The following is a 27,770-nucleotide window of genomic DNA, read 5'->3' on the forward strand; positions in this document are numbered from 1 at the left end:
CAAGTTTTACCCCATGAGCCCTTAAATAGTTTCACATTTTCGAAAATACAATTCAGGGCTGTTCAACTATGGCACAAACTTTGGAAACATCATGCATCTAGAAAGAACATTTTGTACAGTTTAAGTTAAGCTAAATGCATCAAACTGGTGCAAAATGAAGAGACTAGATCAAGAACTCTGCTCTTGTTTTCATAAACGTTGCAAGAAAATCTGACTTAAAGCAGTGACACCTCAAGACTCCAGGAGTGATTGCACATAACTTCCTGTAGAACAGCAAGTTGTACTTTGGATTTTAGAGGTATCACATGTTAATTAGTGAGATGAAGAGCGGCAGGTCGGAAGAGTTTTTAGCCATACAAGCGGTCGTCAACTACTTTTTCCAGACTATATCTAAGTATTGGATGGATTGCCATGAGGGTTTGTACAGATGTACCAAAAGACTGACTTGTCCTTTAGCTGTCTAATATTTGATGGATTGTATTCCCCCATTCCGAACAAAATGAAAGTTATAACTTTCACGATCTGACTTTTCATCAAGCAACATCATCGGGCCAAAAATGTGAATATGTCCAACACATTGTTTTATGACCAAATTCCAATGGCAGCCTGTGTTAGTGCTAATTCGCAAATGTTAGCGTGCTAAATTTAAGACGGTGAATGTGGCAAACATGAGATCAGGTAAATATCGGCATGTTAACATTGTCGCTGTGAGCATGTTTGCATGCTGATGTTAGCATTTAGCACGGCAAATGTGCGTAGCTACGTTGCTACTCACAGCTTTGATCTCAATCATGTGCGAGTAATGCTGTGTTCCTTTTGAACTGGGAAGCAGGAATTTACGTGTTCCCAGTTAGAAATTTCACCTGGAATTACGACTCGGAAAGCTTTTTCGACAAAAAAAAAAGCTGGAGCAATATGATGTTGATGGCTAGAGCAAACCCCAAGTTTTCTGACTTGTTCGACTGGTACGCAATCAACCCTGGCGTGACGTCATTCCCAGCTCCTAATCCCGATTTCCGGTAAAATAGAGTAAGAGTAACTTTTCCAAAGGCCATTGCACAGGGGATTCTGACATCACCGCACTGTCTGGTGGGGCAGAAATGAAGTGAGAACCTGTGTGTGTGTGTGTGTGTGTGTGTGTGTGTGTGTTACGACAGTGGTTATGTGAGGTTGAACTCGATGATGTTGGCAGCGAGATTACAAACCTTCGTTTAACTGAGCGGTGAAAATGGAACAAACCTTTCTCTGTTCAAACTTTACGCAGAGCAGCTGCACGTGTCAATCCGCCTCACTAGGTGGACCGTCGGAGCTCCATGGATGATGTGAGTGTGTGTGGGTGGGTTGTCCCAGGTGTGGCCAGGTGTTCCAGTTTGACCGCACGCATTGTCGGTGACCAGACATTCCTCTGATGGACTGGAGTGGATCGGCCAGACAGAAAGAAAGTGCACCTTCGTTCCCCTCCAGTAACCAACCCCAACTTGAGCCTTACACGCACACACACACACACGCACGCACACACACACACACACACACATACACACACACACACACCTGTACACATACACAGGCACCTGTAGACACAAACACATACTCTTAACATCTTCATAAACCAGTTTAAATAGCTTAACCTGCGGCCCCATAAGTGCTTTTATCAGTGTTTTCTTCAGGGCAGGCTCAAATAAAGTGAAATATGATCACACTGTCAATTCACCTGTCTCTGCGTGCGCACACACACACACACAAGTGTGATGCTGTGTTCAGTCAGTAGCAGGTCCCTCTAAATAGCTCGACCCCCTCAGCTCACTTTTGTGTGGTTTTTTTTGTCAGGTGGTCCTCATTCATGAGAGGACAACGGAGGAGCCATTAGCTTGTCCCAGACAGACAGAGTAGGAGACAGTCTGAGCCTCATCGCCTCCCTATGAAGCTCATCTCAAGCAACCCCTTCTATCCCCCCCTCTCTTCTCTTCAATGCTGCTTTTGTCTCTTATGTGAGAGTCAGAGTGGCGGAGGTCTCGTTGTGTCTTCACAAAGACCCAGCAGCAAGAATTTAAAGGTCGTATTTGGTTTCAGCGTCCTGCGACTTAGTGTATATATGGACACGATGTACAAATGGTTTTCCCAAGCACAGAGAGATGGCTATCACTGAGACTGATGCTGTGTTGATTGACAGGTTTCGTGGTGGTTGCAGCCCCGTTTAAAAATAAATCGTTGCAAACGTTTCGCTCAACTTTGACATGCTAATTTTTGCTGTTGACTGATAGTAAACCATCTTGACCAAAGCTGACCTTTGAGGGAACTGAGAGCTGGAGAGTCCAGAATCCGAACCAATCATCTTGTGAACGTGGGTGGATGAATTTTGCTAGCATCACCCCTCCCCTGACTCCAAATGCTCCCATCACTAGCAGATCTAACACAAAGAAGGGTGTTAAAAAAACGGAAAACTCTAAGTGTACTGAGCTGGTTCCCTCTTGAGTAAAGAGCTGTGCCCTTTACCATTAACCGTAAGCTACAGCCTTTACTGGTGGCAGTGTTACGGCCCGTTTCCTGTATTTTAACAGTAGTGATGTTTTCTTTGCAAAGAGACAAGTTCTTTTCTTCTACATTTTTACAGTCTGGGTGCATTTAGAGAGGCGGCTGCAAAGTAGGTGATCATTTGTCGTCACAGAAACTAGCAGTGACAACAGGAACACACATAGTGGAGCTCCATTAGTGGAGTACCAGAGGTGAGCGGTGAGACTGGCTCACTGCTGTTTTACACAAATACTGAAGGCGGCTGCGATTCTACCGATGCAAAGATAGCTGTAATTCACCCGTTTGCTGTTATTTTTGGGACAAACTCTGACATTGGAAATACATTTGAGATTTCCTGTGCTAATAAAACAGTTCATCCAGCGGACACTTGTAACACAAGTCACAAGGATTTTGCTTCCGATGAGGAGATTGTGTGAAACACCTGTATGAAGTTACACATGGCTGTCGAGGCCAATACTGTCATTTGGACACGGCCAATGAATGCTGAAGCCCAAAGTGAATTGGCTCGGAAGGCTTGGACGTTTTTCCGGCAACACTCAGGCTCCTAAGGGACCTGGGCTGTGGAGCATGAAAGGGCTGCCTCAAGGGGATTGGCCTGCGTGTGAAGAGCCTCGCATGTCCGCTACCTCCACCAACTCGAGGCCGCCCTCCCTAAATCAACAGCGGCTCGGATTCCAAGGCTGTTTGACCAACAAGCGTGTCTGTGCATTCACAAGTTGACACCTCCTGATTTAAGGAGCCGCTGCTCTTTCATATTTGCTCAGGATGAGGAATTTAAGACGCTCTTTTTGGTCGGCCTCAGAGCTCAGTGTTGCTAGGCGGGGATCATGACTCAAGAGGTAAACTAGAGTGACTGTCTGCTCACTGATGGAAGATCAGGACAAGAGATGTGCTGTTGTAGTCCATCTTGAAAGCTTTATGATAGAGTTTCTGGGCTCTTTACTTCTGTTATGCCAACTTTACCTCTCAAGTTATTTTCACCAGCATTTTATGCCTTGTTCAGCAAAATAAAATAAAAATATCTTCAAAAATAAAATCACAAATTCCATGTTTAAAATGTAATTACAGTAGAGTGGAAATATGCCAAATTTCCCACCATGACCTACACAGAGGGCGTTTCACTCCTTCTGCATTGGCAGTCTTGAGTGTATCAATCTACTTATCTCACCGTCAGCAACAGTAAAGATACAAAAATAGTCCTTTGGTTATTTCCTGTTGCTCCCGGAACCCCCAGTAACCACATCACAGGACTGTGACAACATTTGTTTTTCTCCTTTGTCTTTCACATTTTCTTCACCTCGATACACCAGTTTAAGTCCCCAGGAGGAACTGCCTATTGCTGCTAGTGCTCAGCTCATCATATGGTATGGAGTCCCAAATAAGCCCAAAAACTAAGTTTGTTTACTGAGAGGCAGCAGCACTTACCTGATATAATCTGAAGCAAATTTAGGGTGTAATGATGTTTTTGTTTCTTCTTTTTTTTACCAGAAACACACAGACTGCAGTGTTTTATCAAGACCTGCAATCAAACAATCAGTAACATAGGTCAAGCTCTTTCTCTCTCAACCAAACATATGAAATGAATCTTAAAAAGCCGGCACACAGAGCTCCCTTTCTGCCTCGACTGCTCCTCGTTTAGCTTTTTCTCAGTGCTCCTGTCTAACAGCATTATTAGCACAGTGCAGCAATGTTGTTAGAGAAAATACTGGTTATCTCTCTGATTAATGCGTTTGGCCCTGCGAACAAAGTTTTCAAAGCGCCATAGTCCCGGGAGCTGCTAATGACCAAAATGTGTTTAGGAATGAGAGTGCACATGCGGGCCTTACACGGCACATTTGTTGGGAGGCATTGATTGGGAAAAGCTTAGTCAGGCATAAGATCCTGGGAGGAGACGGGTCGGAGCTGATGTGTGCTCTTTCTCTCCCCCCTGAGAGGAAGGCATGGATTTAAAGGGCTTTACTTGCAGGGCGATCCTCTTGAATCCTGCAACGGCTGCCATTTTTCAGGAAACAGATGGGTCGGGGGGGGGGGATCTGACCTTTTTAGTGAGAAAACATACGGGGTTTGGACACAATAGGGCAACTTGGTACTCAATACTGTTCGAATACAAACATAGGCAGAAGTGAGAGCTCACATGGATAAAAAAATGACACTGGCCAGGCTTCATATTCATTATTAACAAGTCACAATAAGGTGGTTTGTTGTCATGACTCTTACTCCATGTCGTTCATTTTCAAACATTTAGTGGCATGTGACCTTTTGCTGAACTTTACTGTTGTCTTTTCTACACAAGTAGATTGAGCGTAGCCATTGTGAGATATCGACCGTATCAAAGTACAAGTAAATAATAAGTACAAAATGATAACCAAACTAACCTGGAGACAAATATTGGTTGAACTCATTGGCCTATGTTTGAGGGGTCGTGTCCGTTCTGCTTTACAAATTATTAACAGTCTCTTTGTGTGTTTCATGTGACCTATACATTCCTCAACTTCTTCCTGTTTCCATTTTATGAAAGATGGACCAATAGCAAATGTAAAGATTAGACAAGGACCATAAATTTGAACCTTCCAATACCACCCAACAAGCTCTAGTCGTAGACATAAGATTTAGTAGATGTATGGGATGTTTTTAAAGATCCACTTCAAACTGTAACTTCTTTCCATGATCAGCCTCAGGGCTGTTGTCTCACGTCTAGCACTGAATGACCCTCTTGTCTGGTGCTTCATACAGGTGCTCTGGTGTTTCCCCCCTCTGGCAGGTTTATTGGGCTCAGTGTGCAGTCCCGTCTGTCACTGAACACTGCCGGAGGAGTGAGACAGGAGATAATGAGCTGTCTCTGATTGGCTGTAAGTCCCTACAGGATACGGGGCAGTACAGTACGTAATTATGGAAGAGATGGAATTAGATGCATCTGCTTATCTGATAAGTTACCGACGATCACTGCAGAGATCTTTGGGGAATTTCACACTGACTGTTCTACTGAGACTCAAACTTCAGTTGGATCTCTGGAGTCAGAGTCCAGAGGGCCAACCAGGACTCCGTGGTACCCGTCTTTTGCACGCAGATGTGACAAATCTCCCATAAAGACGTATAACTCACATTGAAAAACGCCCCTGAAAAAAGCACTGACTTTAACCGCGACATCAAAGTACATGCTGAATGTTCTATTCTCTGGGCTCGTCCGAGGATTTGAACCTGGGACCTCATGCGGTCTGACCCGAGAATCGTATCGCTAGACAAACAAGCCATTCAAATAGAAAGTTGTGTGCTTTTTCAGGAGCCTGATTTAGTAGCTTGGCTGTCAATGACGGGTCATCTTTGTTGTGCAGGACATTGAATGAAATTGGTAAAACACTGTAATGGTCTTTCCCCGCAGCAAAATGAAAACAGTGGTCTGCAATAAACCTTTTTGAAATTAAATTAATAATGCCTGAATACAATTTAGCTGCTTCAGTTTCAGGGTGCTGGTATTGTGCATGCTGGCTCACCTTCACGCTGTAATGAGTCATTAATTGCTGGGACACTTGAGTAGAGCCATCTTTAATGTCGTAGGGCTTTTCCCACTATGACATGTAATGGAAAAGGGCCAGTCTGGGATTTGAGCCCAACCCTAGAATGATGACCCCAGACCAACAAGCCCCTCCAAAGGATCTAGAGGGAAAGTCAGAGAATCACAAAAAGTCCTTTTTACGGTAGTTTCATCGTCATTGGTTGAGCCAGAATCTCTGTTGGATGTTGAAGATGTTTCAGTGGATACATCTTGGACCTGCTGCTGGCATTAGAGGACAAGTCCGGCCTTTAGTCATTAGAATACGTTGTCTATGAACCATCAATGATATTGGTCGTTGTATAAAAAGTCATGGCAATCTCAACCGTTAACTTAAGTGTGGACCGACAGACAGACCGTCATTGCCGTCCCTAAAATCCAGTATTGCCGTGAAGTTGCCCGTATTGAGTTACTAATTTTATTGCTCTTTTTATATCCATTTCACTGGTCCAACACAAGCAACATCACAGTACTGCAGATTTGATGAGTCAAAAACACAATAAAACGTGTTAGTTTATTGATTACCACATGTGATAAAGTCACATAATCATAGATTAATGGCTGATTGTGCATTTCTTTTCCATACAAAAAGCTTTTACACTATAAGCTGAAGATGCTGAATGAATGGCAGCAACATAAATGTCACCTCTCTGGTCTTTATTGCGCTTTTCTTTGCGTTTGCGTTACCATGAAGTCGTTACAGGAGATTCATTGTGGCTATTTGTAATGGAATTTCCTCTGGAGAGGGAACTTCCCTTTTTTAATAGAGCGTAGGCCGACCTCGAGGTAGCTCTGGAGAGTCTCAAGGTTCCCCTCAGTACGGCAAAGGAACCAACTCTCTCTCCTTCACTGTCTCTGACACAGTTTAGGGTCAGGTGCTGCATCGTCTTGAGGACAAATGGAAAAAGGGTGTGCTGTCAGAGGAGAGGTTTTTTTTTTTAGGGAAACACTGTCGCACCTGTCATGTGTTAAACCGGAAAGCAGTCGAATGCGTCAGAGGGCAGAGGCCACGTAGCGTATGATTCTCTGGCATGTGTGTCAGAGAGTAAAAGGGTCATTTGAAGGCCTCTTTGTTTGCTTTTATCTCCTCTGGAAACGAGCACAGACATCTCTGACCTCCATTGTCACATCGCTGCTCCAGACGTTCTAACTGCTTCTCTCAATGTCTTCTGAATGTTGAGAAGTTGGACAGGTTCGGATTTGCTTTCACCTAAATATATTAAAGCAAATCTCTATCGAAATGGACTTTTTCAGACTCTTTAGACGCACTCTGAACATTTTTCTTGAATTTACGAGCTCTTTTTCCTTGCTTTTGACTTCCGTGTGGACATGTGCCAACCATGTGTCTGGATGTGCTTCCCCTGGCTCTGCTTTCAGAGGAATCCCTGATTGAGCTGTTTCCAAAGCAAAGCCGCAGAGAGGATTCTGTTTGTCATGCTTGTCCCCCATCTTAAACATAAGCCGGTAAAGCTGGTTGACAAGTATATATTGACAGCAGAATTGGTTAGTGAGGTCAGGTCACAAGCTGCAGGGCTCGTGTTACTGTTCCGCTAAAGTAACCTCAGGAAATGACTTGTTGGGCTCTGACCATGTGGCTTAAACATGTGCTGTGGACAAAGACAATCAGGCCTTCACTTTGTCGAGCAAAGGGTTCATCCTGATTTGTAGTTGATAAGAGCAAAGGGATTTCACACTAGGGTGTGAATTCCCCCCCCCCCCAAATAACCATGGTAACCGCTGCAATCTCATTGGCCGAAGGCCAAGAGACCCCAGGACCCCTGTGGTTCAACCACTGTCCAACAAAAGTGCCTGCAGATCACACCTCCTTGCTTTTTCCCGTCGACCTCCGTCGAACAGGGAGCACACCACGCTCTCTTCGCTCGGACACCCCCGTCCAGGCCACGAGGAAGCCCCTCAAACCCTCATCAAACCCTGTCAGGTCACGAGCCGTTTCGCTGGACGAAACGACAGTGTTCCACGTTGAGTACGGCTCCACTCAGCCCGCGAGACGAACCCGCATCAGCGATCCGTTCTCTGCTTTTTGTTTCTTTTTATTTTGCACACAAACCGGCACAGAGGAGCCCGACGAAGCCTCGCTCCTCTCGTGACCGAGGATCCCCGGTAAGACGCGCAGACCCGTCGTCTCATCCGAAGTTAACTGTCCTCCCTGCAGCGAGTACAGACCGGACCTGCGTTTGCTCCAGAGCCACGCCAACGGACCGAAGCCGCACCAGCAAAAGCCGTGCGACACACAGCGCCCGCTACCAGCCGCGCTGCAAGCAGCCTGCCCCCCCCCCCTTTTCCGACGAGGAAAAAGGACCAACTCTTCCACGAACACTCTTCCCTTGCTCCGAAGCATCTCAAAGTAAGAGTTCATGGCGTCTGGGCATAGCTTAGCTTAAATTAACTTAAGTTTAATTCAGGCCATTCATTTATATGTTGATATTCCCGTGTTTTTGTGTGTTTAAATTACTGTCGCGTGATATCGAGATATTGCGCAATCATTACGGAACAGAGAAGTTCCGCTGTATTTGTGTATCAACTATGACTGTTTGCTTGGGATTCATTTGATTTCTTTTCATTTGTTTTATTACACTTCGTGTAGTATTCTCTCCTCATTAAATCAACTCTGTGAGTGAGCTGAGGTGCGTGGCTTATCACGGCATATGTTACCGGCAGTTCAAAGACGACAGCGGTATATTTATGCGTGATAGAACCAGCAACTCAGGCTCACTACAACGCGGACCGCACGCAGAAGTATGATTCATGAGCCCCCACCTTTTTCTCTTTCCTCCTCTCACGTAACACACACAGCTCCTAGCTCTACCCCGGGAGAAACCCCATTGAAACGATCGCCTCACAACACACGTGCTGCCCAGGCACACGTGATTACATACAGCAGCCTAACTGCCATTTTGGTCCGAGTCACTCGACTCCGCCATCTTTGTAGTTTCTAGCTGTAGTTCTTAAGGCCCCTCCCCTTTTGGCCCGCGTCACTCGACGCCGCCATCTTTGTAGTCTCTAGCTGTAGCTGTAAGACTCTCCTTCCTGTTCACCCACAGACCCACACACACACATACACACACAGACATACACCCTCATCCATTTTATTCATTCTTTAGTTTAGGCATATAAAATTGTATGATAACGTTTGTTGGTTGCAATATTAATTGATTTGATCATTTATTATTTTGATTCAATAAACTCTGTTATACTTTCAGGAGCAGTCGTCTGTGATTACTTGTGCATATGTATTTGATAAGACTGTATGTAGTAGCCTGTGCTCGAACTTAAAAACCTTCACTGTCACTGAATGTATAGTCATACGCAGACTATTGACATTATGAGTGACTACTAATTATGAGACTTAGTTTTATCGTTTGGTTATTGGTCCCTGTTCGCAGGGTGGTGCCCCGTTTTTATTAATAATCATTAATAATTGTTACATACATCAATAATTCTATTGATGTCAAGAATTCAGTTTCTTAAATGCTGATAACCCAAACACGCTCCTTTAGTTCCCAACAGACTTAACCTCCGCTCACTCCAGGGGCTCTACCACCTGGCTGCTGCTGCACCGCCGAAATGTGAATTCTTCTTTGGGGAAAAGGCTTTACAAGGTTGTTCTAGCTCTACGAGGACAATAGTATCGGGTTCAACGATGTAACTCATTTGGTCAGTTTATACATTTTGTACACACAACTGATGTTGAAGTGTCCACAGAATGCACAGAGGCCTTTGATGTTGTTACAGTGAAGGATTTCATATCGTTTGGAATCTTGTCTCTGGTATGATGAAAGACATCTTTACAGTTTATTCTACAGTACAATATTACAAATCATCTCTTTCTCTCTGGTGACACAAGTATCTAGTATTGCTGTATATTTGAGAAGATTCGATTGAAAGCTGTATGGGTTGTGTACTATGCAGAACGTCTGCCGACAGATGTCAATTAAACAAAGAGAAAACTAAATATTCCCCCTTCCACAGATTTATTACCTTCTTGTGTTTATTAAGCATTTATCTATTAACTTAAGGTATTGTTTTGTCGTTACCACGCTTCACCATCATTGTGCATGGCATTGTGGGACAGCAGCGTCCATCTGTGAATCAACATGTAAGGATGAGTTGTGATATTTCATGTTTTGTCTGTGTAGATAAGGTCAGATTTATCTCTGCCCATAAAGCTCTTCTATTGTCCTTGAATTAATAAAAATACATCAATTAGCCGAACCGTTGCTTTGGATGACGTGTCTTAATTGCCTTGAACGTGGTCAATTTAGTTTATTTTAAATGAATCTTCCATATACATCAGCCTGGTGCTATGAATACTCACTAGAGCACTAAATGTGGATTAATCCGGCACTGAAAACAGCCCTCAACAAAAGACGTTCACCCCAGTTTGTCTTTTCAAAGAAAAGGTTTGTTACATGTACATGTTTATGAGATTCATTGAAAATATATTTGTTGTCAATATATAGTAAAAATACAGTAAACAAGATGGAACAAAGCCATTCTTATTCAATAAACATCTTTGAGAGTGACATGTGCTACACTCTAACGTATGTGACGATGGAAAGGTCGTCACGCTATATATCCAGAGTCTGGTTAGAATGAGTATGTGGTTTGCTACAGGCCACATGTCTGTGAGGCCGTGTATGAGCTGGTCCGTATAGCCACAGCAGGATGACTGTCCCAGGATGGACGGCCTTCTTATGTTGCTTCCGTTTCCACCTGATCGACGATTTCTGTAGGAGTTATACAGTGTAGGATGACCGCCCCACGGCCATTCGGAACAATGAGTGCAGTGATGCCGTTTGACTTGCTTCCTCAAAATCAGGAAATGCATTCCTGTGCACTGTGGGCCCAATCAAAAAGATGGGGTGTTAGTTTACCATGAAACCTGCATCATTTTCCTTTTTTGAAACCCAAGTACACCTTTGGACCGACTCCATATATAAGTAGAACCTGATTGATCGGCACTGACACTGATCCCGAGACCCCCCATTATATGAGAGATGTCTGTATGCCTCCATTCAGATTCATGGCTGCTGTGTGTTTTGCAGATCAAATGCATAGAGTGAGCATGGACACACACTCACACACACACACACACACACACACACACACACACACACACACACACACACACACGCACGCACGTGCAGGAGCATACTGGCATAAATATATGCACTCATTTTGCCCCTCCCTCCCTCTTTCGTCCCTTTCATCACTCCTCCAGCACACACTTCCACACTCACTCTAATGTTAGAAAATATATCGTACGTCACTACTACATGACACAGACTAGTCTATCTGATGACATGATTTTGATGTGCTCAGCTTCATATTGCCACCCACCGCGGTGGACGTGGATTGAACGCGTGTCCCGCTGTAGGAAAGTTCTCATGGGCAACTGGAAGAAGTGTGATTGTACCAAACAACGTTGCCTAGTGCAGCTTTAAATGATTTGTCTGCCTACAGCTCAAACCTCGCCACAGCATCTGTCTCTCTCTACGTGGCAGCACCAGAGCGGGGCTGAGCTGAGCGTGCCGGTGGTGCCTGGTCTTGGTGGTTTTGCTGTTATGTACATGGCCTGGTCGGCTGGCTGATCTCAAGCCCAAAAGGGCTGCGAATGCTGGTCCCGGTCTGGACGGTCCGCTTACGTTCAGTCACCCCACCAGCCAGGCGCTGGCGGCCCGTCCCGATCCGTTTGTCTTTGACCTTTTCATCGAGAGCGGCCCGCCTCTTTCTTTCCCGCTCTTTTCTTTGTGTTCATTTTTTGGTCACTCCTCGCCCTGCTGTTTTGCTCATCTTGGGATTCTATCCTCTAATCCCTCGCTATGATAACTCCGGGATGAATCTGTCATTCCTCTGGGCCAGCCGCACTCTTTCCCCCACCAGCTGTTTTCACAGAGTCTAGACACACATGCCGATATTGATCAAACAAGAGGACGCTGTGGTGCGCTGCCGGACAAATGAGGACGTTGTGGAGTGTGGGTCTTCTCCTGCGGCAGGATGAAGTACACTTTGTTTGTGTGTGTGTGTGTGTGTGTGTGTGTGTGTTAATGAAGCAGATTGTCTACCTGTGTGTACGCTCTTTGTGTGTTTATGAAGAAATTGGGCTTGTATCAGCATTAACATCCTGCTTTCAGCACGGCATGCATACGTGTGTGTTTGCATGCGTGTGTGTATAAACACTGGAGCCGGGGCTGTGACTCAGTCTTTCCTCCAGCTGTTTGCCAGTGCGGGTCCTGAACTCATCAGGCGGCTTCCTGCGATAGCGAGCTTTTAATTCAGCTTCTGCTGACTCTCTGCTTTCAGCGGTCTGTCCTGCCTGAGCCTTGAAGCTTTGAAGCTCTGAGAACAAAGACGTGGGCATGCCTGAACCCTCAGAGCACAAAAACCTTCTTTAACTTTCAGGCCGCGTCCAAATCTCCATCTCGTTCCCTTTTTCATGCAAAGATAACATTCTTTTCTACTGATTGCAGCCGCTGGTCAACTGAGAAGCTACTGCGCCGTACGCTGCACACGTCCAAACTGTAACAAAACAGTGTTCAGCAGGAGTCCTGGAGCAGTGCGAGGGAGAACACGTGGCGATGCTAGTGGGGGTAGAGTGGATGGGAACAACCTCAGCAGTTTGGTCAGCTGCAGAGAGGTCGCCGGTCAGAGGAGCTCTGACATCACCAGCACAAGTGAATCCAGACACGCAGGTCTATGGTGTAACAGCAGCGTGGGCGAGCTCAACCGCTGCAGACCACTTTCTCACAGTCCTGCTGAACGTTGCACAAACGTCAGCCCCCCCCCCCCCCCCCCCCCCTACAGGTTTTCATTTCAAAATCTACTTTTACATTGGCAACCGCAGAGGAGGTTCTATATTTAACTGCCAAGTGGTGACACATCACAGAATATACAGTGGGCATTTATTAAAGGGGTCATTTCATTTTGTGTATTTTGATTTGTTCAACCTGCAGCTGTTGGCATGTCTTAGTAGCTTTATGTCATTGGACCTTCCTTAACAACTTTGTGTGTCGTTAAAACACCCACAATGCAATTTTAATCTAGGCTTTTCCATTATCTTGCCTGTAACTGAAAGTGATAGTAGCAGAGGTGTCAGCTCCACTCTGACTTTATCACCATCGACTTGGGACTTCGCTCGGACTTTCGCCTTTTGGCTTGGAATGATACGCTCCCAAAGGCCGAAGGTTAAAGACCTGTGCATCCAATCTTTTCCTCACGTCAGAAGCCAATCCCGTTGCACGAGCATGTGGGGAAGGTGTGCTTGGCAGTGTCGGCCATAAACATTTGATACTGGATCATTACATCCGAATAAAGACTTCCCGCGGTGTTTTTGTTTAGTGGCGGCCCCCTGCATTTCCTGAAGAGCTACACTGTTAAATTCCGACGTTTCTTTCCTCAATTTTGCTTTATTTTACTTTACTTGGACTCAACCCAAAAGTATGTGCCTCGCAGAATTCATCTCATGTATTCAAAATGTTGATTGAAATGTTAACACCTTTTAAACCTCTTTACTGCTTTACAGTGTGACTGATGTGGTTCACCTGCTTCTACTGTAATGGGCTCACCCATTAGCTTCCTCTTTGTTCTGTTCTACCCTCATGAAACACATTTAGATGCCTCCATAAATATTGTTGCCCTGAATCATTGAGTTGAACATTTGAAAAAAAAAAACGCTGCGCTGACACGGCATGAATAGGAGACGGATAAACGAGGGTAAAGATGGCTATCACTATACATCACTTTCAGCAAGTGTTTTTTGCCGATAAACAAGTCATACAAGAAGGCCATCTCTTGTAGTGCTTGGGCTCTGCCTCGCTATGAAAAGAGAAACCCTCCCCTCTCCCACACAGCGTTGAATAGAGAAGTGCTCTGTGGCCGCACATGTCTCTGCCAGGCCGGATCGCGCTGCCAAACATTTGAGCCCTCTCCCTGTTGTAGGCCTGTGGGCTTTTGTCCCCGCGTCTGATCTGCCATTGCGGTCCAGAGGGGCTCAATGGGAAAAGGCCTCCCCGTTGTGTTAGGCTCAGGTCTCTCTCAATAGGGGTTGTTTCTCCTGGAGCAGGGGGCATTTCCATTGAAGCCGCAGCCGGGTGAACACTGGGAAAAGAGTGAGGCGTTTAAAAAAAAAAAAAGAAGAAATTTTGTTATTTGGAAGTGGAAGTTGTGTGTCGGATGGGCAGAGGACTGTGAGCAGGAAGATCCCCTCCTCGTCTCTGATCTGGGAATCTCACAAGCTCAATCAATCACGGCTTTGTGTGGAATTACGTCATTTAAAAAAAGTTTTACCCAGAAAGTGGAGAAGGCTTTTGAGGGTTTAACATTTTGGTTTTGAGGTTTTTTTTCCTCGTCAGCACATTGACTAAATTGTCCATCTAAGCCAGTTATTTAGTCTGATGGAGTCACCGCAAGAGGAGGAGATGATTTCATCTCCTTCCACTGTGTAAAAACACATTTTAAGTAATGTTCGGTGCTTTGCCACACTTTTGATATAATCTGCCATATTCCTACTGCAAAGATTCTCAAAATTGAATTGAGGCAAGGCTGCAGTCCATAGCTCTTGTATCTCTGCATGCATCAGACCATTTGTTGCAAATGAATGAATAGGTCGTGGGTGAGGACGCAGAGCTGAGAAACATAACATGCAAAAAGAGAAATATAAGCTGAATAATTTGAGAAAAGTAACGCAAGTACTTTTTTTGATTAAGTAGTTCAGCTCTACAGCACGTTTTCCAAATATCTCCCCCAACACTTCCCCTATTGTCTGAAACCTAATTGAAAAGCTGTCACCCACCAGATAGCATTTGATGATTGTCAAAAAATGTAAGTTTAATTTAGGTTAAAATGATATGTTCTGCATCTGCACATTACCAAGGCTCTGCGTGATGTAAATGTATGTCACTGCACAAGTGTATGAAGTCGCATCCGATTTCTTTACTACTCTTTCTCCACAGAAAGTGAAATCTGAGAAAACATTTGGGAGTAGAGAAGTGTGTCAGAAATGTTTCAGAGCAGCGTTGATGTTGTGATAAGGAGCCTTCTCTTGTGGGCAAACTTAAATCACGCAGTGGCATTAAGGAATTTAAGTCTGTCCAGATCAAGGACAAGTCCTGCTGTAACGAAGGGAGTGGCTCTGTAGACCGAGCTCTGTGCGGTTGTGGCAGATTGAAATGAAAAGGTCCGAGGTGGCAGAGATCTTTAAACCTTTTACGCTGGAGAGTTGCGTTGAACCCACCCTTTGAACTCCCTTGGAAGCGAAGCGATGCAGTATTTATCAGATTCAAAGAAACTTGCGCTTTCATCTTTCTTGTTTGGACCTCTGGTGGACTAATTATCTCTTTCCTCTCCGCTGAGCGTTTTAGGGTGGGCCCGGCAGCAGTCCGAGGTTAAGGGGTGGCACCGGCCAGCGGGGCAGATTACAGGTTCGGGATCGTTACCGCGGCTTCTGGAACATGGAGCTGCGGGCGTCACATGTGTTGGCACTGGGTGCGGGCACTTCAGATGTGGTCGGGGACATGTGGAAGCTCTCTAGGGTTTATCCTGCCCGGCCCAGTTTAGGGCTCCTGAGGGGAGAGAGGGCAGGCATTACAGCCGTCAAACATCGAAAACCTGTATTCAGACAAACAAACACAGGGGTGCTGTGTGTGTGTGGGTGTGTGTGTGTTTGTGCATTTCTGTCAGCTTTCAAGTTTGGATGTGTGTGTGTGGGGGGGGGGGGGGGAGGGTGTATGTTTGTCACCGCGCTTTGGTTTTTGTAAGAATGTAAACCAAAAAGTACAGTTGAGGAAATTCTTGCCACTTGTTCTATTCGTGATTGATCAATCTCTGAATCTTCTGTTTGCATGTTTGGCTGGTTTTTTGGTTCACACTTGACAATTGCAAGTCGACCCGAGACCGTACAGATCTTTGCTTGTAGGGGAGCTGACCCGTCGGACTCAATTTTAGGGTAATTTTCTGCCAAACTAAAGGAGGAAAAAAATGCACTGCTTCCAATAATTGTTGGTGTGAAGCTGTCGTAACATTTCAACAGTAAGAGGGGTTAGGGTCAGTGTGTTGTCCTCGGCCCATGTTGAGACAAAGTCCTAGATGCCTCAGAAGGCCGACTGACGGACCCGTTGAGAGGACCTTGGGATTGAAGAGATTGGCAGCTCTATTTACACGCTGAGGTCAAGGGCGTCACGAAGCCAACAATCAAGTCAAAAGGCATGTCAAGACTGGCGTCAACCGTTCCCACGCTTTCCCCGGCCAAAGCCTGCGAACCGTGCAGCGCTGATCTTTCTTGCCGTGAAACCCCCGCCCCCTGCTCATTTCTCTCTTCCGTCAACCAGCTGACCCAACCGGCCGTATCTTCAATCGTGAAGTCACTCAGGGTTTCCCCTCTCCGGACGGCCGAGCTGCCCGCTCCTTTTGTGGGGGATGTTAATAATTGGTCATTTTGGTCCCCGACTCCATGGATGGTATCTGTTTCACATGTGACACTGGCAGCCTTTGAGGGCTCATAGAGCTGTGAGGGCGACTCCTCTTAAAGAGGCCTAAAACGCTTTCACTGCTCTTTTCATCTTTTCATCATCGATTGTATGTTTTCCTCTTTAGACCACGTGACAGAAAGTAAATTGATTGATTGATTGATTGATTGATACAAAAGCCCTCCAAACCCAGAAAATATTTAAAAAATATATTTTAAGGTTGTTTTTATTCCGTGCCGTCATATTCGGAAGATACAAAGGTAATAACAAACAGAGACCGCCCAAGCAGACACTGAACATTAAAACAAAAAAACACAGCGGAGTAAAGTAGAAGCAAGTATTGCTTTGAGGTACTTGTACTTTCATTATTTCCATTTTATGCTGAGACGTCACCATATTTCAGAGTGAACCTGGTTTTAATGTGATTAATATGACATACAAGACACATAAGGAATACTTTTACTTTGATACTTTGAATACATTTTGCTGATAATACCGCATGCTAATGGTAGACTAGTACACGCGTGTTCATTTGTGTTTTGTGGGCCTTTTTTTTCAGCGCGTTCAGGCTCCAACTGTCCCTCAGAAAGAGTCCAACAAAAATAATGTTTCTCAGCTAATGAAAGAGCAGCGTGAGCCCGGGTGTGGAATGAATCTCGTTTCAGTATTTTAAGACTCTTCTCTCTCCCACATGTCCCTCACGGTCAGATGACCAAGCAGAGCGGCGGTGCATCGATGCTGGGGGGGGGGGGGGGGGGGGGTTGCTGCTCCAAACGCACGAGGCGGGCGCCTGGAAGACAGCAGCTGGCTCTCTGGAAAATAGAAAATCTTTTTTGATTTTCGGGGAAGGTTGTAGTTCTGAGCTGCTTCTGCCTATTTGAGGTCCGTTAAGTACAGACTGCATCGGGCCGAGGCCAACGGCAGACGGATCGGGACGCGTACTTTTGCCGAAATAACCGATGCTGTCGTTCTTAGTCATGCTCACATGATTCACCGCTGTCAAGTAGCTGACATTGTTTGTTTGAATTGATGTGTGCGTGTTCTGTGTAAACTCATGTCATTACTGATGGCTTGTAGACATGAAGCAAACACAAAATCAGTTTCTTTAGATGCTCTGCCAAGAAAGGAAATGGAATTCTTTTTTTCTCCTTATTCCCTCCTTTTATTTTTGTATCATTGCTCTCAAGAATTACTGAGATTAAATCTACAAACCACCCGCTAGAAAGAGGTCTGCTTTTTTCTTGAACTAAATATAACACTAATAAGATTCGGTAGTGTGCCTGTGGTCAGCGCTGATGCTTCTTCTGACGTCAAGACCGCCAAAATTCTATTCCAAAAACCTTTTTATTCTGTGTGTCGTATGCTTTTCTACTTCCCTCCTAACAGTGCTTCTCGTGTGATCAAGCACATTCACAGATACACAGATACACAACCAGATACACAGAGAGAAACGCTGTAAATTGCAGTGGCCAACGGGCCGAGCTAAGCATCCGTGGCCGTGATCCAAGTCAGAAGAGGTTTTTACGGCGCAGCTTGGCTTCTGTCTCACCAGTCAGCAACAGTAGCTGGCATGTTGTGGCTGAGGTTTCACCGGGTTGCTGCACTTTCATGGGCTTAGAGGAGATGCAAATGCCCACCATGCATCACTTGCAGAGAATAGTAGAGAATGCTGTTCCCATTTTAAATATGGACTCGATACTTGTTCTGGGTGATTTGGGGACAAATCTCCTCCTCTTTTTATTTTTACATCTTCAGCTGAAGTACCTCAGTCTCACGCTGTCACCGCTTCCCGATGTCACATCAACATACGACATTGTCTCCTCTGCTTAAGAGCCTCAAAGGTCGGAGGTCAGAGTCGACAGGGTTTAACAGGCTTGACACTAAACGTGTGCATGTTTTTCAACAGTCCCGTTCGGGGGTCTGGGGGGGGAGAGAGATGAAAGCCAGAGTAGAGGTCAAAGTGAAGCATGGTACTGGTCTTGACCTCATGTGTGTTTTTGAGGATGTGCACTGGTGAAAGCGGACATCGCACCAGAATGCGAGCCGCCGGCAGCCCCTCTGAGAGCAAACACCACGGCCAAGCAGAGGAGAGGTTTGACACGCCACCTCTCTCACCACTCTGGAATGTTCGAACAGAAACGATTGGTGGATATTTTCCCCCAATATGCAAATGTTCAAAGTTCAAACCCAGTTTTCAGAGGGGGGGGGGGGGGGGGGGGTAAATACCAAGAGTGCAACAAGATCCACCATGATGCCTTTGTAAGCAGGAAATATCTGTTAAATAAGAAATAATGCAAAGTTTAATCTTTAGAAGTTGTATTTCATCACGGTTGCAACAATCTACTTCTTTGAGCAAAGTACACACTTCTACCATGAATAGTTCAGGTAAGTATTTTACACTTTTACTCGGGACAGTCCAGATCCAACATTTAAAGCAGTAGTTCAATATTTTGGCAATATTTCTGCATAATTTGGTGGTCAAAAGTCACTTTGACCTTATAAAACACATGCATAGCCATAACTCAAGAATCATCATGCTAATTGTGACAATTTCACACAAATGTCTAAAAGGATAAAGTTATGAAGTGAATACATTTTGCACAGACATGGTTGTAAACTGCAACGTGAGTGGTTGGTGGTGGCATGCGACCTCGAGGCGGTTGCTCTTATTGATCCATGAGGGATTTTTATTCGTTAAACAAAATGGCGGCGGTTTGTGTGTGTCTACAGGGCATGGCTTTCTCCCTGGAGGAGCGCCTCCAGCTGGGGATCCACGGCCTGCTGCCTCCCTGCTTCATCAGCCAGGACGTCCAGCTGCAGCGGGTGCTCAAGAACTACGACATGAAGAGGGACGACCTGGACAGGTGAGGCTTACACAAACGCACCGGACAGAAACCTCTACTTACTGCCGCCACGTATCTTTTAATCACAGTTGAATTTCAATGGATTCCCCAGAGCACGCTGGGAGCCCAAACATCTGGAAGCCTTCAAAAACACGAGCGGCAGATTAGCCATCAGCCCTCAGAGGTCTACACCCATCTCCTAACAGCGTATATCTTACTGAACAGATCTCTCTCACCCCCATTCCTCCATCTCCTACTCCTTCACCAGTGTTTTTCTAACCTCCACAGTGACCAAATGAAAACTTCAGCTCAGTTTTGCACGCGTCATTAGACGCTTAGAAGTGCTGCTAGCGTTATCTAATGAATCCGCCTCATGCTAACATTCCAGCCCGGGCTCTTTGATCAACAAGAATGGGCCGGTTTTACTGCTCTGAATCATATGCAGCGTCCTGAATATTAAATGGCCCTCTTGTTCCAGTCTGCTCAGTTTCGCTCTCAGTCAACAGTTCCATCAGCTGTCGCTCCCAATCTCTGGGATGAGCGAGCTGTTTCCAAGACAGGACTTTAGGGTCAACAGTAACTACTCGTCTTTTTAAAGGCCCCCTTCATTTTCCAACCGTGGCAACATCACAGCATCAACATCTCGTCGTTATGAGCTGGTCACTGCCGTTCCCATGCCCCATCAATGTCACTGACGATCCGTCTCCAGTGCGTTCCAGTGGCGGCCTTCAGTCCCGTGGATTAAGGGCTGCTATTTGCCTGCCATTGCTCAAGCCTGCAGTGTTTACTTACAAGCCTGTTCTCCCACGCTGAATCCTTCTTTGGTGCTCACTGCCGGACGCCGTCATTCATTTTCTACCGCCATAACTCCTTCTATTCAAATATCTTGAATCTTGAATTATTCTGACACATTATGGCAAAGAGAAGAGCGCTGCAAGCACATACGTTTATGATCTGAGATGATGGAGTGACTTAAGTACCGAATGTGTCCGTCGTCAACAGAGGAAATGGATAATCGGAGGCTTTGCCAACCGAAACAGTGCAGCATGAAAAATACTACTGCTGAGGGGAAAGCTCGTATCCAGTGAAGTTGTTAGAAAGCAGGAACAAGCGTAAAGAACATGAGCCAGTTGATCACTGGTGCTGAAATAGATTAAGGTAGTGAGAGATTATGTCCTGGCTGCTTCACTGGGTTGACTTTAAAGGAAACACTGCACTCAGTAAGTCAGCACGGATGCTGCTTTACAAAGCAGTGTGTACTGTAAATATTCCTGTTTCCTGGGTGCGGGCAGTGCTCACACCTTTTAAGGTTAAGAATGGAGAAAGAAATCTTCCTTAATGATCTGCCAGCGTGATATCAAGCAATAGCACAGTGTTGGGGTTCGATGTGGGGGATTTAATTATAGTTTTGTTTGCGGCGTCATAGCAGCGGTTAGCAGCTGACTGACCGTGACGGCTGAAGTCATCAAAATGTTGCAGGTCAAGCTAGTTGTGATCACAGTTCAGACTTTTGTCTTTGTGGCTTTTCTTTCTTGGAGATGCATTGTGTGATATCTGGCTACATGCTCCGAAACAAACAGAGTCAGCTTTTCACTTCTACTACCGGGTCCATACAGTCTAAATGTACAGTCATCAGTTATTTAACAAAAACCAGCACACTACTACCTAACAGCAAGAATACGCTAAATTCAACCAAACTGCTGAAACTCTGAGAGCCGAGGTCACAAGATCGCTGCTATCTTATAATCTCCTCTGCCAGCTCTCCTTCCGGCTAAGCAGCCCTCCAGGTGCTAGAAGGACGAAACAAAAAACTCTGACACCACAGACGCAATCCAACAAGTATACTATCTAAACGCACAGGAACGCTGTACCTTCAACGTGATGGAGAAGCCCTCTGAGCAGCTCAACTTCTCCGTCCTCTCATGTTGGACTGAGGACAAACTGGACGCTGCAGTGACTCACTGTCGCCTCGAGAGGTACAAGTGGTGTTACAAGACAGAACGGGCCGGGCCTAGCTGGTTAGCATGCTCATTCCAGTAGATCTCTCTGCAACACAATGCAAAGACGTCTTTGACGTAAAGTCAACACTGTAACCTCTTTAGTTTCTGTTGATAGTTTTAGTTCACTTTTTGAATCAATGGTCAATAAAAGGTCAGAAAATTATAAAGAATTTCCAAAGCTCAAATATACTGCTCAAAATACTTTAATGTAAGAAAAGGAAAAATAGCAAATTCTTAGATTTGAGAAGCCGTTTGGCATTGTTCTTTCAGCCCAGGAGTTTGATATGATGTTGAAAGTTCAAGTTAATGGACTGAAGAAATGACTTTCAATAAACAACATTTTAGGAACATATACAGTAGAAACTACCTGATTCCACAACGAATAATCACTCTATGGCTGAATTTCTTCCAACTCCATACTGCAAGGCCATAAGGAAACCCTTCATGTGATGAATTGCACGTGGCAGAAGCTAATTCAGTTCACCGATATGAAAACAGTGCTCCTCAAGAGCAACTGTCACCACCGTGTATTGTGCAGCTGCGGCGGCCGAACCTATAGCAGGGAGGGATGGAGCGTGCATGCTTTGTATCCCCTCAACAAGAGGCACCTTGTGCTCTTGGCTTTATGGAAACTTCTCTGATTAGGAGTAGATCCCTTCCTGGCGTGCTCCGCTTAATTTGGGTTGTATGCAAAACCCTCAGTTCCCGGGCAATCTACACAACAAAGAGCTTGTGTTAGGCTATCTGAAGGGCCGATTTCTATTCCGTGTATTTTTCCAATCATTTGGCTTTCTTCCCTTTCCTTTTTTTCTGGATTTTTCGTAACCTCACTGCTTTTACTTTGGCTGGGTTTTCACAGGGTTGTATCTATCTAATATAGTCTCCATATAAACATACTCTCATACCAGAAAGAATTAACTGTTGCCTCTCTCTTTTCTCTGACGAAGTGTTTCCTTGCAGTTCCAATCCTGCCTGGTCCACTTCACACAAACACACAGATATGACCATCTGACTTTAATAAACCCCTCCACAGTTCCAGCAGGTTTGAGTCCTCAAGATGTTAAAGATTAACATGCTGTGTTTTCCTCCCTGCTCCTCCCTGTCACTTCCAGATATGTGTTTCTGATGGGGCTCCAGGACCGCAACGAGAAACTGTTCTACCGGGTGCTGTCGTCAGACATCGACAGATTCATGCCCATCATTTACACCCCCATCGTGGGCCTGGCGTGCCAGCAATATGGACTGATATTCAGAAGGCCGAGGTAAGACACACTCACAACACTGACTTACAAAAAGAACATTTCCCAGCTGCAGTGCAAAATACATCCTCTCATTCCCCACTGCTGTGAAAAGGCAGAAGGCCAAAAGGAAGCTGGTGATACTCGTTTACCTCTGTAATTTACCAAACCAGTCAATCTTCAACCACTCAGTCATTAAGGTTTAGGATTTGGGTCCGTTTAATTGTTTTTAGTTGTGGCACTTGGTATCAGCCAGCATTGTCATTGTTAGCATATTCTGCTGGCTGTGGTTTCAATGTTTCACTGCTTCTGGCTTTTGCACCAATCACAGCCCACATATCTAAATATTTGGACATGAAGAAATGAAGAAGTTCTGGACTGTCGTGGCACGGCTCATCTCACGTTCTGCTGCAGCAAACTGCCCAATATTTTGGGTGTTCCGCGCTCGAGGACCTCTCATGGTTGCGGTGACTCACACTTTCTCTAAACACCTTTTATTGGCTGTTTTAAACTGCCGTTGACGGCCTGTCTACTCCTAATTCACCACTCTTAACCGGCCACGGCCGGTATGGGGGTTGACCATTTCTGGGTTGTATTCAGTCAATCGCACAAATACAGCAGTGGTAGTTGCAGACACACCTGACGGAGATCTGCAAAAAGTAATGTTAGTTGGGTTTAGTTACTACACACAGAACATTAACATCCAGACTGTGGAGGTCGGACTAAAACCGGAATGTTTTTTTCCCCCAGTGCTGTCCAAACTGAAAGCCGTGTTTTGAGTCTGAAAAACGTCCACATTTACACCAGCTAAAATCTTTTTGATGGGGTGTGAATCTGATCCAACTCTTTACCCAAACCTTTCACTGTCAAAGACTGTACATGCATTTAGTTCGACTTGTTCACCACAGCCGACCACCTGATAAATAACTGATAAATCAGACTGCAGATTTGGTTATAAGGCAAGGCAAGGCAAGTTTATTTGTATAGCACATTTCAACAACAAGGTAATTCAAAGTGCTTCACATAAAACCATTAAAAGCATCAAAACACAAGGCAAAAGAAAAGGAGATTTCAAAAACAATTAAAAAACAGTGTAAGAAATAAAATGCAGTAGTAAAATGCAGAAATGCAGGAAATTGATTAATATATGAATTGAATGTGGTTCAATTAAAGGCAGCAGCAAACAGAAAAGTCTTCAATCTTGATTTAAATGAGCTGAGGGTCTCAGCAGACCTGCAGCTTTCTGGGACTTTGTTCCAGATATGTGGAGCAGAAAAACTGAACGCTGCTTCTCCATGTTTAGTTCTGACTCTGGGAACAGATAGTAGACCGGTCCCAGACGACCTGAGGGGTCGGGATGGTTCGTAAGGTAGCAGCAGATCGGAGATGTATTTTGGTCCCAAACCATTCAGTGCTTTGTAAACCAACAGCAGGATTTTAAAGTGAATTCTTTGTTGGACAGGAAGCCAGTGCAAAGACATCAGAACTGGAGTGATGTGATCCACCCTCCTGGTCTTAGTGAGGACTCGAGCTGCAGCGTTCTGAATCAGCTGCAGCTTTCTGACGGACTTTTTACAGAGACCTGTAAACACACCGTTACAGTAGTCCAGTCTGCTGAAGATAAATGCGTGGACAAGTTTTTCCAAATCCTGTTGAGACATAAATCCTCTAATCCTTGATATATTCTTCAGGTGATAGTAGGCTGATTTTGTAATTGTCTTGATATGGCTATTCAGGTTGAGGTCTGAATCCATAACTACACCTAGATTTCTAGGAGTATGGCATGGTCGACCGTGTCGAATGCAGCACTGAGATCTAGTAACACTAAGACTGAACTTCTGTCATTGTCTATGTTTAAGTGGATGTCGTTGAAAACCTTAACAAGAGCAGTTTCAGTGCTGTGGTGCTGTCGAAAGCCTGACTGGAAAACGTCAAAGCAGTTATTTACGGCCAAGAGGTCGGTCAGCTGTTGAAAAACCGCTTTTTCAATTATTTTACTTAAAAATGGGAGGTTTGATATTCATTTTTCATCGTTGCGGAGTCTAAACTAGCTTTCTTCAGGAGCGGTTTAATAACTGCAGTTTTTAGGGCTTGTGGGAAGACACCTGAGAGAAGGGATGTGTTTACAATTTGTAAAAGATCAGTGCTCATGCAGTTTGAAATATTTTTGAAAAAGTGTGTTGGTAGAATATCCAAGCAGCAGGAGGATGACTTCAGATGTTGTGTGATGTCTTCTAGGCTTCTAAGGTTGATTGAATGAAATTGTGTCATGATATTTGAATGGATCTTAGATCGGGACAACACATATCCTGTGGTTGATGTGGAGGCACTGACTGCTTGTCTAATTTTCTGAATTTTGTCAGTAAAAAAGGAGGCAAATTGATTGCATTGTATAAAATTTATTCTATAAACTTTATGGGGCATTATTTTGCCAGAGTCTCTATTAAATTGGCCAATTAAAAGCCTGTAGGTTTACAAGCATATCTACTAAAGCTACAGCAAATTGTCAAATTATTTGATGTATTGCATTGAAACCTGAAGCTCAAGGACTCTTAGAGCACGTGTATGTTATGTTGGAATTGGTCTATGCATTTTTAAATCCGAACCACATTTGGAGGTTGCGGTAGCCCTCTCAGCTGGAGTTTGGTTAAACAGCTCAACTCTCGGCAAACCGCTGTAAGCTGTAGAAATCAGTTCAAGGTTCACCTTGAATGGATCGGGCTCTGCTCCTAGCAGCCAGGCGTTCATTGGTTTATTTTCCTCTTCGACTACACTTTCACTCTCTGTCTCACACACACACACACACACACACCTTCCTGCTAGTATTTGTTTTCCTTCAAATAGGTTCATCAGGTCCAAGTCTCCCACTATCTGGCAGCGACACTTGCTAATCGATCTGTTTAACTTGGCCCTGCCTCCCTGCGTTTAACCTTATATTCAGGTGGTTACAAGTGTTTTTTTTTACTCTAATAATACTGATAGGAGAAAGACCACCCTAGTCAACTGTCGGTTAAATGCTCTCACGCTCACTTACTGCTGTTTGCTATTGTCCTTGACTCCTTTAAGTACCTAAAATGATACATATAAGCCGACAATCCCCGCAGCAACCTCCAGTGGTCAGCTATTGTTTGTGGCCAGCAGGTATTTCACTAAGTTTAAGTTTTTTGTTTTTTTTCATAATTTTACAAAAATAACACTGGTAACTTCTTCAATCAGTCCCAGTATTTTCCCCTAGCGTGCATCCACTCTTCAGTAGTTTTTCTAAACACTTTATTCAACAATGGCTTTGTTTACTTTGCTCCACAAATGCTTTTGATAACTGTGAAACCCCAGTTGTCCTCATTTTGTCCAAGCAGTTTTATTACAAATACCTACCGTGGCATTTCAAATAACCCAAGTTCTCCCATGCACATAGCTTTGTTTTCCACCAGCTCCCTGTTTCCCATCCCTGCAGAACTATGTGGAAAATATTCCTAGCATGCTCCCTTCCTCTCACACTGAGCCGACTGGCGGAGTCATTTTATTCACTCCCTCAAAGTCACAGCAGGCAGCAGCAGGCTGCGGGCCACGTCCTGCTGCCAGAGGCCCCGGGGTTGGAAGTTTGGCCTCTAGGAAACGTGCATCAGGGGGGTCACTTAGCAGAATACACCGGGGACACAGCCAACCATGTTTGACAGACGTAGCCTTTCCTCTCTGCTCACCAATGAGAAAAGGGAAGAAGCTGAGACCTTGATACGTATACGTCTGCATTTATTGCATCTGTAATATCTCAACAACTATTTGAAGGATTGCCATAAGATTTACAGATCCAGATCCATGGTCCCCAGAGGATAAAGTTCACCTACTTTGGTGATCCCCTGGCTATTCTTGCTGCGACCATGAGGTTGCATTATTGTTTTTCTTTATCGAAATGCCCCAATAGCTATTAGATGTATTCCACTGAAATCTTCTACAGATGTCCATGGTGGCCAGAGGCTTAGTCCTAACAAATGAAGTGATACCCTGACTTTTCATCCAGCGCCAGAGGGTAACTGTGGATGAGTGGATCGTCACCCACAGAATCGATCGTCCTTCAATCAGAGGATCGGTGGTTCGATTGCAGGCTCCGCTAGCCGCACGTAATACACAATACTCTTATGCGGAGTATGAATGGGTATGAATGATTAGTTAGAGTCCAGATGGACATGATAGCCCCTGCCATCAGTGTATGAATGAGTGAATGATGACATGTAGTGTTAAAGCAGAAACACATTTCTAGTCGGAAGAAGCGCCATACAAGTACAAGTCCATTTACCACCAGCAATATATCAGCTAAAGTAACAGACATTCATGGATGCATCATTATTACTATGTTGAAGGGATTGCTAGTATATTAATGCCCCCCTCAGAATTAATTGTATTAACTTTGGAGATCCCCTAGTTTGATTAATTATTGTATAATAAACCAAATACCTTTTGTTTTTAGTGCTAATTAGCAAATATTAACAAGCTAAACTAAGCTGCCGAATGAAGTGAACATAATACCTGCTAAACATCAGTTTATATGCATTGTCATTGTGAGCATGTTAGCATGCGGACGTTTGCATTTATGTAAAGACTGTGTCCAAGTACATCCTCACAGAGCAGCTGGCATAGCTGTAGAGTCTGTTTTGTTTGATATAATCTTGACCACAGACTGTGTGGTTTGTAGACTGCTGTTTCCAGGTCTCAAGTTCAGCGTTTTGGCCTTCGCCGCCTTGGTTTTTGGTCATTGTCATCTTAGCTTTTGGCAACCAGAAGAGGTTGGAGATACGCACAACCGAAAGCTGAATAAGACATTTTCAGGCGATCAAATGTTAACTTTCATGAACTGAAAACACGCTCTGAAAACGTAGACAACTCCCAGACCGGACATCGCCGTAGTAGCGTCCTGTCACCAACTAGCCCGACTAGTTTTCTGGTCTATTTTAGTCTCAGTGGGACCATAGTTTACTAAATGAACATCATGCTGCACTGAAGAAGACTTGAAACTAGCAATTGAGACCATAAACGTGTGTTTGGATGTTAACTGAGGTAATAAATCAAGAGAGAAGTAGAGTCATTTACTCATTGCCTTCCATACAATTAGACTTCTTTTTGCAACC

At 44.7% G+C, this 27,770-nt stretch overlaps 1 protein-coding gene across 1 annotated transcript in view; it reads left to right on the top strand.

The window, feature by feature from the left end:
• Positions 1-27,770, top strand: part of me1 (malic enzyme 1, NADP(+)-dependent, cytosolic) — an 89,555-nt gene that overhangs the window by 11,037 nt on the left and 50,748 nt on the right. Inside the window, exons 2-3 of the mRNA XM_079275185.1 lie at positions 19,297-19,430; positions 22,522-22,671. Of these exons, the coding sequence (XP_079131311.1) occupies positions 19,297-19,430; positions 22,522-22,671 (284 nt within the window). The remainder of the gene's footprint in view (positions 1-19,296; positions 19,431-22,521; positions 22,672-27,770) is intronic.

Source organism: Melanostigma gelatinosum (assembly GCF_949748355.1).
Source record: "Melanostigma gelatinosum genome assembly, chromosome: 9".
NCBI lineage: Eukaryota > Metazoa > Chordata > Actinopteri > Perciformes > Zoarcidae > Melanostigma > Melanostigma gelatinosum.